A 13,414-nucleotide genomic window follows, 5' to 3' on the forward strand; every position below is an offset into this window, starting at 1 on the left:
TTTGCTGGGCATACCTGATAGCAGAAAATGAGTTGAGCAGCAGTCTGTGTGAAGACACGGAATAAAAGAATAAAAAAGTTAATTTCAAGTTTATATCTCACAATTGACCCTCCGCAAAGACCCGCCCCCTTACTGTTGCTTCGTCCGACAATGGCAGGTTACTTATATTATATTAAACATTATTAAAGTCCCAGCTTTCAAATTAAGTAATTTTTAAAGAAATTCGAACAATAAAAACCGTTCTGTGGCTCTTTAATGTGTCGTGACAGATCATTGTAGCATCTCAGCTCAAGCAGCTCGTGAACCGATCATCTCTTCCTAATAGTTCATTTATAGCAGGGATGGACAACTCTGGTCCTGGAGGGCCAGTGTCCAGCAGAGTTTAGCTCCAACCCTAATCAAACACACCTGAACCAGCTAATCAAGGTCTTTAGGATTAGTAGAAAGTTATAGGCAAGTGAGTTTTTATCAGGGATGGAGATAAACTCTGCACTGGCCCTCCAGGACCGGAGTTGTCCATCCTTGATTTATAGCATCAAATAAACATGAATGAACATCAGAAGGAATGTTGTTTCAAACACGGAAATATGTAAATACACATCATTTTTCAAGTTCAGTACACCGAGGTTAATCTTCTAACTCCTGACTGCTTTGTCGGACAAAGTGGCGGATTTGCCGTTATGATTGGTTAGATCGCTTGTCAATCAAACTCCCGACGAAGGGTCAATTCTTTTATTTCTTGCAAATCTGAGTTTATATCTCACATTTCTTACAAAGAAAGAATTGTGAGATATAGGCCTACGTTATCCTGTCTATCTATTTATCAGAATTGCAAGTTTATACCGCGATTCTGACTTTTTTCCCCCCTAAAATTGTGAAATAAACTCACAATTGTGAGTTATAAAGGCCGAACTGGGAGTTATAAACACAAAAATGCAAGAAAAAAGTCAGAATTGTTAAAAATTTTATGGGTTATGTTTCAAAGTTACAAATGTAAAATGTTATAGGCTTAAATAATATTTCATGCTGTAACTGCTATGAACTGAATATTATGTAGACTTACTGTTACATATTCATGCTTTAATAGTAGACTAATCATCGCAGGTTTCATCAGTCCAGTCTGTAACTTGAAACAAACTTCTGCGTTTAGCTTCAAAAGGCGTTTTCAACGACGGTATTCTACAAAAAAGAGATTTTTTGCATTCCGACATCCAAAGCTACAACAAAACGTTTTTCTCTTTTTCTGTGGATTTTGCACATTTTCCTACACTTGCTGACGCTATTTTTCTGCAAGAAAAGCTGCGTCTCATTTCTAATGAGGTGTAAAATACTGTAACCTTTTTCTTTGCAAACTATGACGTATGCAGCCTTCAAACGCGACCTCCGGAGGACACAGACTTCGAAATAAGTCAATTTTATTACGGTTACTTTTCTTTAATAAGACGTCCTTGATGACGTATGCAGCCTTCAAATGCTCCCTCCGGAGGACGCAGCCTCGGAAATGACACAAACTCTTAAAGTGACAGCAGCCTAATATTCCTGCTGCTGTCCGTCATGTTAATCAAAGAACAAAAAAAAAAGAAAATCACTCTTCTCTTGACTGAATACGTTTTATAAGTTTAATTGTAAGCATTAATCTGCATTTAATTATTAGTTTGCAATTTATTTATTTTATTACTGGCTTTTTTACTTACATTTGCATATGCTGTCAACTATAGAAAGAAAATTGGTATCTGTAGGTCACACACACACACAAAAAATGCAATCAGCCAAGAAAATTGCAATGGGCTCATCTCTAAAGACAGAAAGACATCAGTCCATTGGTACAAACCAAAAGAGTTTATTAGGAAGCATCAGTCAGAGCACATTCCCCCAGAATTCTCAAGTGGTGGTAGAGAGCAGCTTTACAGAGGAGTGAAAACTGACCACAGGACTCGCTCGACAAATGACTCGCTCGGCAACTCCCAACCCTGAAAACGCTTTCGAAAAATATTTCCTGGAACAAAAACATATTCATGCATGCTGTGGGTTGAGAAGACTGAGAGGCTGTGCTGTTAACGGATGAGAGGCAGGAAGGGAGAGGGTACAGTGAGGGCCTGAGCCAAGTGCTTCTGCCCGTATAAACAAAACTACACATTCACACGGGCCATTTATGAAGACTTCTTCTGCTTTTTCTTCTCCGCCTCCTCCTCTTTCTCCTTCTCTATTTCGGCGACCAGCGTCTCGATCTCTTTGGACTCCAGAATCTGTGAAAGGAGAGGGGGGTGCAACAAACGTGTCACGTGACTGATTACTGAGACAGTTCCAACATTAAATGGATGACAAGAATGCTGCATCAAGACAACTCTAAACAGATGAAGAAAATCATAAATCAAATGTACTACCTTTAGGGGCTGGTTTCTCCGGATCACAGCCAGCTCGATGTTCTTGCCCCCGGATTGCACAACCTGTGCAGCACAGATCATATACAATTGCCTCAGCAAACATGTTACATCCTGTCAACTTCATGATGTGAGAGTCTGTTTGGCACGCATGTAACTATGGTAACGTGGTGTTTACCTCTAGTAAGGCTTTGATGGCCAGTTTGATGGCATCATTATCACTCGCGATGGCTTCGTCTGTGTAGTTTTTCTCCAAAAACTCCCTCACCGTCTTCGCGCTGCGCCCGATAGCGTTCGCCTGACAGCACAGGAGAGAAGAGGGTCAATACGGCCGCAAAATGGGTCACATCTGAACACTGTGGAAACAAATTTTACCTTCCATGCATGGTATGTTCCAGAGGGGTCCGTCTGATATAGACGCGGAGTCCCGTCATAGTCGAAGCCAACGATGAGAGCCGAGATACCAAAGGGACGGCGTCCGTTGCTTTGAGTGTAGCGCTGTTGCACAAGAAAACACAATCAATACTGACAGCAAAATATCCAAAAGAGTGAGTTCCTGCAACAGTGCAATTAAACTCTGTACATTCATTCTTTTCTTACCCTCGGGCTGCATGATTAATCAAACTGAAATCGTGATATGGCTTAGTGTGATTATCGAATCGCAAAGGCTGTGATTTATAAATAAATATATGCGCGTGCTTCAGAGTGAAGCGTGGCACTGTGTTCTTTAACATGCAAACACCTCAAACCAATGAGGTCAACAGAACGAAAGCTTTAAGGACTTCCTGCCATTTTCTGTCAAAAGCTTGATGGTTTAACGTTTAAAATTAAAAAATTAAAACATCCATGAACGTTAGTATTGTGATTTTATAGTTGTACAGTAAAATAAAATTATATTATTTTTCAAAAACACTTTTAGTGAAATATTGCAATGGTAATATTTACTATTTTGTAAATATTTTATTTATATATTTAAAAACACAGTATAAATATTTATTTTACATTAAAAAAATGTTTTGAATAAAATAATACAATTATTATAATAATAATAATATTATATTGATATATCATCACACAGTTTTGGGCCATGCACAATGTGCAGCCCTACAAACAAGAAAAGCAAACCTGGAGTTAAACAACCTCAATCACAATTTTTATCAGGATAAAAAATAGCATCTAAAAATTAAATGTTTCCTAAATCACGCGTGCATAAGCCCAATTTGGGCTGTAATTTTTTTCTTATGTGGACATCTGTAAAAATAAACTTGCATGACACCTCTGATAAAACTCATGCATTCGGATGGTGATTTATTTATGGTGGAGGAACGAGTTTTGGTCACGTGGTCTGCTGTGAATAAAATGGCACATGCGTGGAATAATGAAAATAAATGTATATTTAATGTCATAATATATTTGATTATTTAAATCTCCTGATTAAAAATAGGAAGATAGACACGCTATATAGTTAAAATGGTTTTGTCTTGCATTTTATTTCAAATCATGTCATTTAAAAAAAAATGAATTTATCAGAAATAAGTTGACGTTATTGGGCTACATATTTTAAAATGGCATCGCACACCTGTTGCTCCCAGAATAACTGCCCATTTGTGCTTTATTTCTCTTTGTCCTTTTTGTTCTTAACATCTTCCTGTCGCTGTGGTGGAGTGGTGATGAAATATTGTTCTTGTACATACTTTTCAACATTTCCATAATAAATGTCTTTAAAATGTACGCAAATTACAGTGAAGCTCAACACGTATCATATGGTGCTCTGCAGTGGCCAAAAAGGATTTAAACAGTGAATTTTGCATTGATCTCTTCTTTTAAACTCAGAGATGTGGATTCGGATAGTAATTAAATTACACACACCTTTGGTGTTTGGCAAAAAAAAAAGTAGGTAATTTGACCAAGAATTTTTACCCCAGTGGTTAGAGAAAAACTCGGACGGCAATAAAATCAAAGACGACTGTCTGTAAATGGTGAAAATACCTTACGTCCCCCGAGAAACAATTACCGTCTGAATAGGGCTGTAGTCTCAGCCGCAGACGTCACACTCACAGATCGTTGGCTGAGCGTCTGATGCACAAGGCACGCAAAATAAGGAAACACTTAGTTTTAAAGTCATCATCTGATTGGTTGAATTCCTGGGAGACGCGTGTGCCTGGAAACAAAGCCACTGTGATGCCAAACCCCCTCGTGAAGAAGAACGCCATCGTGTTTACAACTGTGACAATGAACGCTTAACCAGGATCAACTTAACGCTGGATTTTCAAAAGAATGTGACCTTCGCGGCTCCATTGTTGCAGTAAACTTTCACAACGTTCTTGAATGTATCTTTATTATGTGCACGCCAGCCTGTTATTGTAGGGATGTCGGCTTTACATTTTCACACCCCTAAACATGATTTCGAACAAAACAAACTTTGATTGGTTGCGTTACATGTCAATCAAATGTCCTCATGGGCAGTCCTTGGCCAATGAAAGCTGTGATAGAGTCGAGATCTTCTGCTGTCTAGCTATAACTATGTAACTCTGTATGACTTTCGTTCTTCTGCAGAACACAAAAGAAGGTATTCTGAAGAAAGATGTGCTGCGTCCCATTCGCCTACTTATACTACGTCCTAAAAGTATGTACTGTTTTTGAAAATAAAAAGTACATACTTTTGAGTGTGTAGTAGAAGAGTATGCAAGCTTTGGGACATACTACCTCGTCATAATTGCGTCTTTAACGGACGTTCTGTCGCTTAGTTACGCAACCTGTGACCGTTTAAACTGCCTTCAATCATCTTACCAGAGTTAAAATCCTCCACATTCAATTAAATTTAATTTCCTACCGTTTTGGAGAGAAATGTAGTCGCACATTGATCAGCCAGTCATGGGTCCTTCATGCAATAACTCTCCTCATCTTTGCATAATGATGCATTTTAAAGTTAATGACCAAACGCATCGTTATAGAAGTTCACAATGCTGCTGCAGATGAAATATAATGTGGATAACATTTAATAAATATCTTTTCGTCAGGTTAGATACTGATTATTATTAATCATTCAAGCCCCTTTATCTTAACCGCTCTGCTTAACTGTCGGTCTCACACATCCTCCATGTTTGCAGTTTTTTTACACTTTTTATTCATATTTGTAGTTCTAATCGAACCATCATCCACAGCACAATGTGTTAGCCGTTAAAAGTGTGCACGGATCTGCACTTCGAATTCTAACCGGAAAAAAGTAGACCACCAGGTGTCTTTGGAATACTCATTTCAACATACTACGATTTGGGACATACTAATTCTTTTTTTGAATACTATTTAGGACGGATAGTATGCGAATTGGGACGCAGCAATGGTGTCCAAACAACATCAGACCCCACTGGCTTTCACCAAAAACACTGAAGCATTTTTCAATCTTCTATTGTGATCCACAGGAAGAAAGTCATACAGGTCTGAAACATCATAAGGGTGAGTAAATGACAGAAGTGTGAACTATCCCTTTAAATGGCCTGCATGTCAGCTGGAGTGAGGGTCGTCACCTGTTTGAGTGTGGCGATATAGCGAGTGATGTACTCCACAGTAACCGGGTCCTCCACTGTGAGTCTGTGGCTCTGGCACTCTACTCTCGCTCTGTTGATGACAATCCTGGCATCTGCCGTCAGACCTGGACCGCACAGAAACAACATTTAATCATGCTAAGAGCACCTGGACCATCCATATTATAAATAGAGATCGACCGATACGTCGATTTACCGATATTTTCCCCGGTATTTAAGCATTTTACCATAATCGGATATCGGTTTTACCGACAAACGCCACCATCTTGTGGGTGTTTTGAGAATTGCGCACATTACAGCGCATCTGAGGGGAGACGAGACAACGGTGTGCACAGGTAAAGTATACTTACCTACTTTGCTGTAATTAGTAAACTTTATTTAACATAACAGCCATTAATGCACAAATTAGATGTGTTGCATAAATGCCTGAAATGTAGCTAGTTTATGCAGCTCATCTCTAAGAAATAAGTCACGTAAAATAATCTGTCAAGTCCTGTCCCAATAAAGATGTAACTTTGCATGAATTAAATAATACAGCCATGAATGAGCACAAGTTGGAAATAAAAGCGCTGAATTTAATTCTCTCTCTGTTGTCTGTGCTCATCATTAGTCTCGTGAAGTCGTCTGCATTTTGCTGTTCATTCAGCGGGTTGATGCTAACTTTTAACAAGATTCACTTGTTTAAAACACCATAATTATATAAACATTTACTATATAACCTTTAATTTGCTAATAAACATCCAAGTAAACGCAACTCTATGGAAATTAATCATTTATTATCTCTGCAAGCAATCGCAGTTTGAGTATAGTGTAAATGCAGTAAATGCAGAGATAAACGGCGCTTTGTCAGCAGATATTTCATAATCTAGAACGACAAAAACATTATTAATAATTCTGATATAACATACCAGTTGAGAAATGTAATAAAATACGTTTTGTTTGTTATACTCCAATATTCCAGACATTATTAAGTTATTTAACATTATCTAGTGAATTATTCTTCACTCTTTAGCCTATTAAACATCTTATAAATCTACTAAAACTGTAGTTTAAAATGAAGTTTACATTTCTGCAAAGTTGATATGACTCCTGTCTTTAATATATTTAATATATTCTACATTTATTTTGCTTATTGTTAACATTAGTGTTGCTGCTGATGCTTTTTGTGAATAAAATTATTTTTGTAATATGAAGATCAAAATTATCATGAAAGACTACTAATTTTCAACAGAAACAGTTTAGTAACAATGCACTTTTTATTTTATGCACCTTCAGACCCCTCTGTTTATTGGTGTATAAATAAGATTTGATTTGTTTTCTGCAAGGAGGGAGTGATTGTTATAAATAAAATGGTTTGTTCAGTTCAGTGGTGGTGTAATCTTCCCAAAAACAGTAAACAAATATTGGTTCTGCATATCAGTTATCGGGCACATAAACACAAATTATCGGTACTAAAAAAAAAATGAATATCGGTCGATCACTAATTATAAACAACACCTATCAAGTCAAGTCAATGGATTTTAAATAATTATCTAGTGGCACCAATTGAAAGGGTTAAAACACAAAAAGTTAGTCACCATTCACTCTCAGTGCATCTTTTTCTATACAATGAAAGTGATGCAGATGAATGAAGAAGAATGAATGTTACCTGCGAAGGCCATGCACACATGCTCATCTAGAGCACATATCTTCCTGACCGTCCTCTCCTCCTGAAGCTTTGCCACGGACTTCTTCTCAACACCCAGGACAACAATATCCTTCCCCCTGATTCCAACCTGAGATGTATAAAAATATTTCAGTTAGTTCAAAACCAGATTTGAATATATCTGAATACTGGTAACACTTACAGACAATAAAATAATTCAGTGTGAATGCACAACTTATTTTCATTATATCCTAAAAACTATGGGCACAGCGCCATCTAACGGAAATCTGGCCATCACACAGTCTTGAGAATGAAACTACATGAATCATGCAGCTACAGCAGACGAGAAATAAATCGTAATACCAAAAAATAAACGATTAAAATGGCATTAATGTTATTTAGGGATCCTTTAACAGTCGTGAAGTTTAAAATGCATCTAATAAATCCAGTTTCTGGAGCTGTAACTTCAATGATTAGTCCGCAAAAATGTTAAAACCCATATTATTTTATGATTTTTTTAGTATTAGTGTACTAATGTAATATTTGCAATGCATTTATATACACATGTGATCAAAACAAAGCGAATCAAATAATAAATCTATCTATTAATATGTTTAATGTCAGGATAGCTCATGCTAATATTAGCCGCAACATGCAAGTCACGCTTAGCTGTAACACATCAATAAAAAGATACTAATTAAGCGAACACCCTAGCTACTTCAAAACACTCTCACTCAATCACAGTGTTTACTCCTTTATCCAGCACTCGTCTGCTAGAACCATCCAACAGCACATTTTGAGAGTATATTCGTGTAGCCGTTAGCCACCGCGCTGCCGCTGCGGCTCAAATAAACACTCACAGCTGTGGAGCCCTTCTTTACTGCTTCCTGAGCGTATTCCACCTGGAACAGGTGACCGTCGGGAGAGAAAACTGTTATAGCTCTGTCATATCTAGCTGCCATTTCTGCACACTAGACACAAAAGCACGAATTAGGGTGAAATAGTTGCCTCTGACTTTCGACTCGCAGAACAGGAGGTTTCGAAATTGATTTGCGCATGCGCAACACCAGCGCGCATTGAATGACGGGACTTGTAATCCTTTTTTGTATAATAACGTTTATTTATTTATTTAATGATGTGTTTTGTAAAACTACACACATGTACTTATATTTAGTGTACAGTAGCAATAAACTGTATTTTCTCCATGGAATGTGTACAAAATGTGTAAAAGTATTATTTTTTGAAGGGGGAATGGCTGAACGCTGGCATTCTCCTGAAAATTAACACATGATATATATAAATTTCAAAGAAAAAGTCAATATGTTTGAATTTCTGTTTCTTTGTTTTGCATTATGTAAATAATACAAATATTATATTTGAGTATTAACATTTCAGAAGTCTAGATATTTTATTTTTTATTTTCAACATATGTTTATTATTTATTAAAGTATATACAGTAATAATAATAATTTATTTATGTATATATATATATATATATATATATATATATATACACACACACACAATACATTATTATTACTGTATATATTTTAATAAATACAATTATTATTACTATTTATTGTATTATATATATATATATATATATATATATATGTACACAGTAATAATTCATTGTAAAAACAGTATATTATATATATATATATATATATATATATATATATATATATATATATATACACACACAATAAATTAATAAATTATATATATGTACACACAGAAATAATAATTTATTGTGTAAACAGTTTTATATATATATATATATATATATATATATATATATATATATATATATATGTACAATAAATTATTATTACTATTTATTGTATTATATATAATATATATATATATATGTGTGTGTGTGTGTGTGTGTGTGTGTGTGTGTGTGTGTGTGTGTGTATACACACACAGTAATAATTAATTGTGTAAAAAGTATATATATATATATATATATATATATATATATATACACACAATAAATTAATAAATTATATATGTACAATAAATTATTATTACTATTTAATATATATATATATATATATATATATATATATATATATATATATATATATATATATATATATATATATATATAGATATAGATATAGGTATATATATATATATATATATATATATATATATATATACAATAAATTAATATATTATATATATGTACAATAAATTATTGTTACTATTTATTGTATTATATATATATAATATATATGTGTGTGTGTGTGTGTAGGTAGGTATATATATATATATATATATATATATATATATATATATATATATATATATACACAGTAATAATTCGTTGTGTAAACAGTATATATATACATATATATATATACAATAAATTAATAAATTATATATGTACAATCAATTATTATTACTGTATATATTTTAATAAATACAATAAATTATTATTACTATTTAATATATACATAAGTGTTTTTAATTTTTCAAATAAAAAGTCAATATATTTGAATTTCCTTTTATTTGTTCTGCATTATGTAAACAATTTGAATTTTTAAATACATATTTGAGCAGTGCCAGCTTAAACAAATTTTAAAGACATATTAAAGAAGTCTAGACATTTTATTTTAGATTTTATTTTTGCCAAAAGAAGCTTAAAAATCGGACTGAGACGATATGTTGTCATGTCCACTCCAGAGCTGTTCAGTCAGTCGATTTAACTGTGATATCATACAAGTCCTCAGCAGTTTTGAACAAATGAAGACAAGTTGAGAAGTACCTCTACAAGCATCTACCAACACTTTCATGCTTCTACTTCAAAGGCCATTTTGGTGCCACCAAACCTCTCATCAATGCTTCATCAAGAGCACGGTAAACCTGCAGAGAACAGGCCACAAGTCTCCCGTACCTTATTAAAAATGTCCTTTTAATTAAATTCAACAAATAAGAATACATTAAACTAAATATGATGCATCCGGGAATAGAGGGGTTTGTGTTCCGAGACCATGGAGCAGTGTTCAAAGAGACAGAAATGCCCACCCACCAGTATTCCTTAGCTGTGTATTCCCTCAAACCAAGCTAATGAGGACCTTCTGTAGTGCTCACAACCTCAGCATTTCTTACGGGAGTCACCTGTGTGGGACACAAGAGCTCTCTGAGCAAGTGTGACCCAGCTAATAACATATTAGCACTGTTCTGAAGTAAACCAGGTTGCGGGAGCTATAAACATATGGAAAAGTGCACTGGTGTGTGTCTGTTCAGGAAGATTTTTCTTATGTTTTCTGGGTGTTGTGTTACTAATGATTTCCGCGATGCAGAATCCAGTCATGAATATGGAATTTACTGTATAATGCGGAATGTCACTGAATTTCTCCAATATTTGATAAATATATATAATATATGTAAAAAAAATAGGTCTGTACACTTCAATCAAATCATGATTTAGACTAGTATCTGAGAATATTAAACCGCAAAAAGACTATTTAAACATGAATCTTAACATGAATATGTTCTGTGTCTGTGTGAATGAATGGCGCAGACGAGCGTTTTCATTTCCCACACACACACACTGAAGCACACAGTGCCACGAGAGCCCATGGTGTTTTCAGCCTCTGCCGCCTCTCTATATGAGGACATGAATGCATGAACTTTATCTCCAGAGCCGCTCCGAGAGTCACTTCATGAGCATTTTACTGTTTCATTTGAGAGAAACTATCCTTATATCATAAACACAGGGAAACTCAAAGGTCTTCACAGCAACCTGTCAAAATAAAAGTTTGGTTTAACTTGAAGAAATTGTGACAAATATATTAGGCCTACTTTTGTACAGTAGAATTTATCTGTCTTAATGTAATAATAATACTAACCCAGAATAATAATAATAATGATATTAAATTATTATTATTAAAACTTTATTTAAGGAATAATCACAATTTTTCTTCCATGTTTTAATTTTAAACTTTTAATAAACTGTTAAATTGTATGTTTCATTATTTAACTGAATTAGACATGCTTTTTGATTACAAAAAAATAATAATAATTTAACCATTAAAATGGAGTCCAAAAAAAAAAATGAAAATGGGGGGAAAAAAATGGAATTTGGAAAAAAATAAAACAGAATTTGAGAAAAAATAAAATGGCTTTCATAGGGCCCTATTACTGCACTCAAAAAAATCTTGGGTTATTTTTTCTACCCAAATCTTGGTTTGAGAATTTGTGGTAGACAATATTTTACATGTTTGTGTAGTTTTTGTGTTACCCAGATCCTGGGTCAGACGTAACAACCCAGTGTTTGGGCAGTTTTTGTGTTACCCAGATCCTGAGTCAGACGTAACAACCCAGTGTTTGGGTAGTTTTTGTGTAACCTACATCCTGGGTCAGACGTAACAACCCAGTGTTTGGGTAGTTTTTGTGTTACCCAGATCCTGGATCAGACATAACAACCCAGTGTTTGGGTCGTTTTTGTGTTACCCAGATCCTGGATCAGATGTAACAACCCAGTGTTTGGGTAGTTTTTGTGTTACCCAGATCCTGGATCAGATGTAACAACCCAGTGTTTGGGTAGTTTTTGTGTTACCCAGATCCTGGATCAGACATAACAACTCAGTGTTTGGGTAGTTTTTGTGTTACCCAGATCCTGGGTCAGATGTAACAACCCAGTGTTTGCGTAGTTTCAACCCAGTGTTTGGGCAGTTTTTGTGTAACCCAGATCCTGGGTCAGACGTAACAACCCAGTGTTTGCGTATTTTCAACCCAGTGTTTGGGCAGTTTTTGTGTTACCCAGATCCTGGGTCAGACGTAACAACCCAGTGTTTGTGTACTTTCAACCCAGTGTTTGGGTAGTTTTTGTGTTACCCAGATCCTGGATCAGATGTAACAACCCAGTGTTTGGGTAGTTTTTGTGTTACCCAGATCCTGGGTCAGACGTAACAACCCAGTGTTTGGGCAGTTTTTGTGTTACCCAGATCCTGGGTCAGACGTAACAACCCAGTGTTTGGGTAGTTTTTGTGTTACCCAGATCCTGGGTCAGACGTAACAACCCAGTGTTTGGGTAGTTTTTGTGTTACCCAGATCCTGGGTCAGACGTAACAACCCAGTGTTTGGGTAGTTTTTGTCTTACCCAGATCCTGGGTCAGACGTAACAACCCAGTGTTTGGGCAGTTTTTGTGTTACCCAGATCCTGGGTCAGACGTAACAACCCAGTGTTTGGGTAGTTTTTGTGTTACCCAGATCCTGGGTCAGACGTAACAACCCAGTGTTTGGGCAGTTTTTGTGTTACCCAGATCCTGGGTCAGACGTAACAACCCAGTGTTTGGGTAGTTTTTGTGTTACCCAGATCCTGGGTCAGACGTAACAACCCAGTGTTCGCGTAGTTTTTGTGTTACCCAGATCCTGGGTCAGACGTAACAACCCAGTGTTTGCGTAGTTTTTGTGTTACCCAGATCCTGGGTCAGACGTAACAACCCAGTGTTTGCGTAGTTTTTGTGTTACCCAGATCCTGGGTCAGACGTAACAACCCAGTGTTTGCGTAGTTTTTGTGTTACCCAGATCCTGGGTCAGACGTAACAACCCAGTGTTTGGGCAGTTTTGTGTTAACCAGATCCTGGGTCAGACGTAACAACCCAGTGTTTGGGCAGTTTTTGTGTTACCCAGATCCCGGGTCAGACGTAACAACCCAGTGTTTGCGTAGTTTTTGTGTTACCCAGATCCTGGGTCAGACGTAACAACCCAGTGTTTGGGTAGTTTTTGTGTTACCCAGATCCTGGGTCAGACGTAACAACCCAGTGTTTGGGCAGTTTTGTGTTACCCAGATCCTGGGTCAGACGTAACAACCCAGTGTTTGCGTAGTT

The 13,414-nt window shown here is 35.9% G+C and overlaps 1 protein-coding gene across 1 annotated transcript; it reads right to left on the reverse strand.

The window, feature by feature from the left end:
• Window positions 1–1,824: 1,824 nt before the first annotated feature.
• psma8 (proteasome 20S subunit alpha 8) lies at window positions 1,825–8,632 on the reverse strand. The gene is made up of 7 exons (XM_067384848.1): window positions 8,432–8,632; window positions 7,575–7,701; window positions 5,909–6,033; window positions 2,757–2,879; window positions 2,560–2,679; window positions 2,385–2,447; window positions 1,825–2,246 (listed from the first exon to the last, which is right to left on the reverse strand). Exons 1-7 carry the CDS (start codon window positions 8,531–8,533, stop codon window positions 2,151–2,153), a joined length of 756 nt encoding a protein of 251 aa, XP_067240949.1. The 5' UTR covers window positions 8,534–8,632; the 3' UTR covers window positions 1,825–2,150.
• Window positions 8,633–13,414: the final 4,782 nt, after the last annotated feature.

This window comes from Chanodichthys erythropterus, chromosome 4 (assembly GCF_024489055.1).
Source record: "Chanodichthys erythropterus isolate Z2021 chromosome 4, ASM2448905v1, whole genome shotgun sequence".
Taxonomy (NCBI): Eukaryota; Metazoa; Chordata; class Actinopteri; order Cypriniformes; family Xenocyprididae; genus Chanodichthys; species Chanodichthys erythropterus.

What these genes read in the sequence shown, in the direction of transcription:
- psma8 (XM_067384848.1), bottom strand. Translation starts at nt 8,533, where the DNA reads ATGGCAGCTAGATATGACAGAGCTATAACAGTTTTCTCTCCCGACGGT. An exon ending in TGTGTGCATGGCCTTCGCAG is followed by an intron (nt 6,034 to 7,574) that starts GTAACATTCATT and finishes TGTGCGGTCCAG; the next exon opens with GTCTGACGGCAGATGCCAGG. An exon ending in CCATCAAAGCCTTACTAGAG is followed by an intron (nt 2,448 to 2,559) that starts GTAAACACCACG and finishes TGTGCTGCACAG; the next exon opens with GTTGTGCAATCCGGGGGCAA.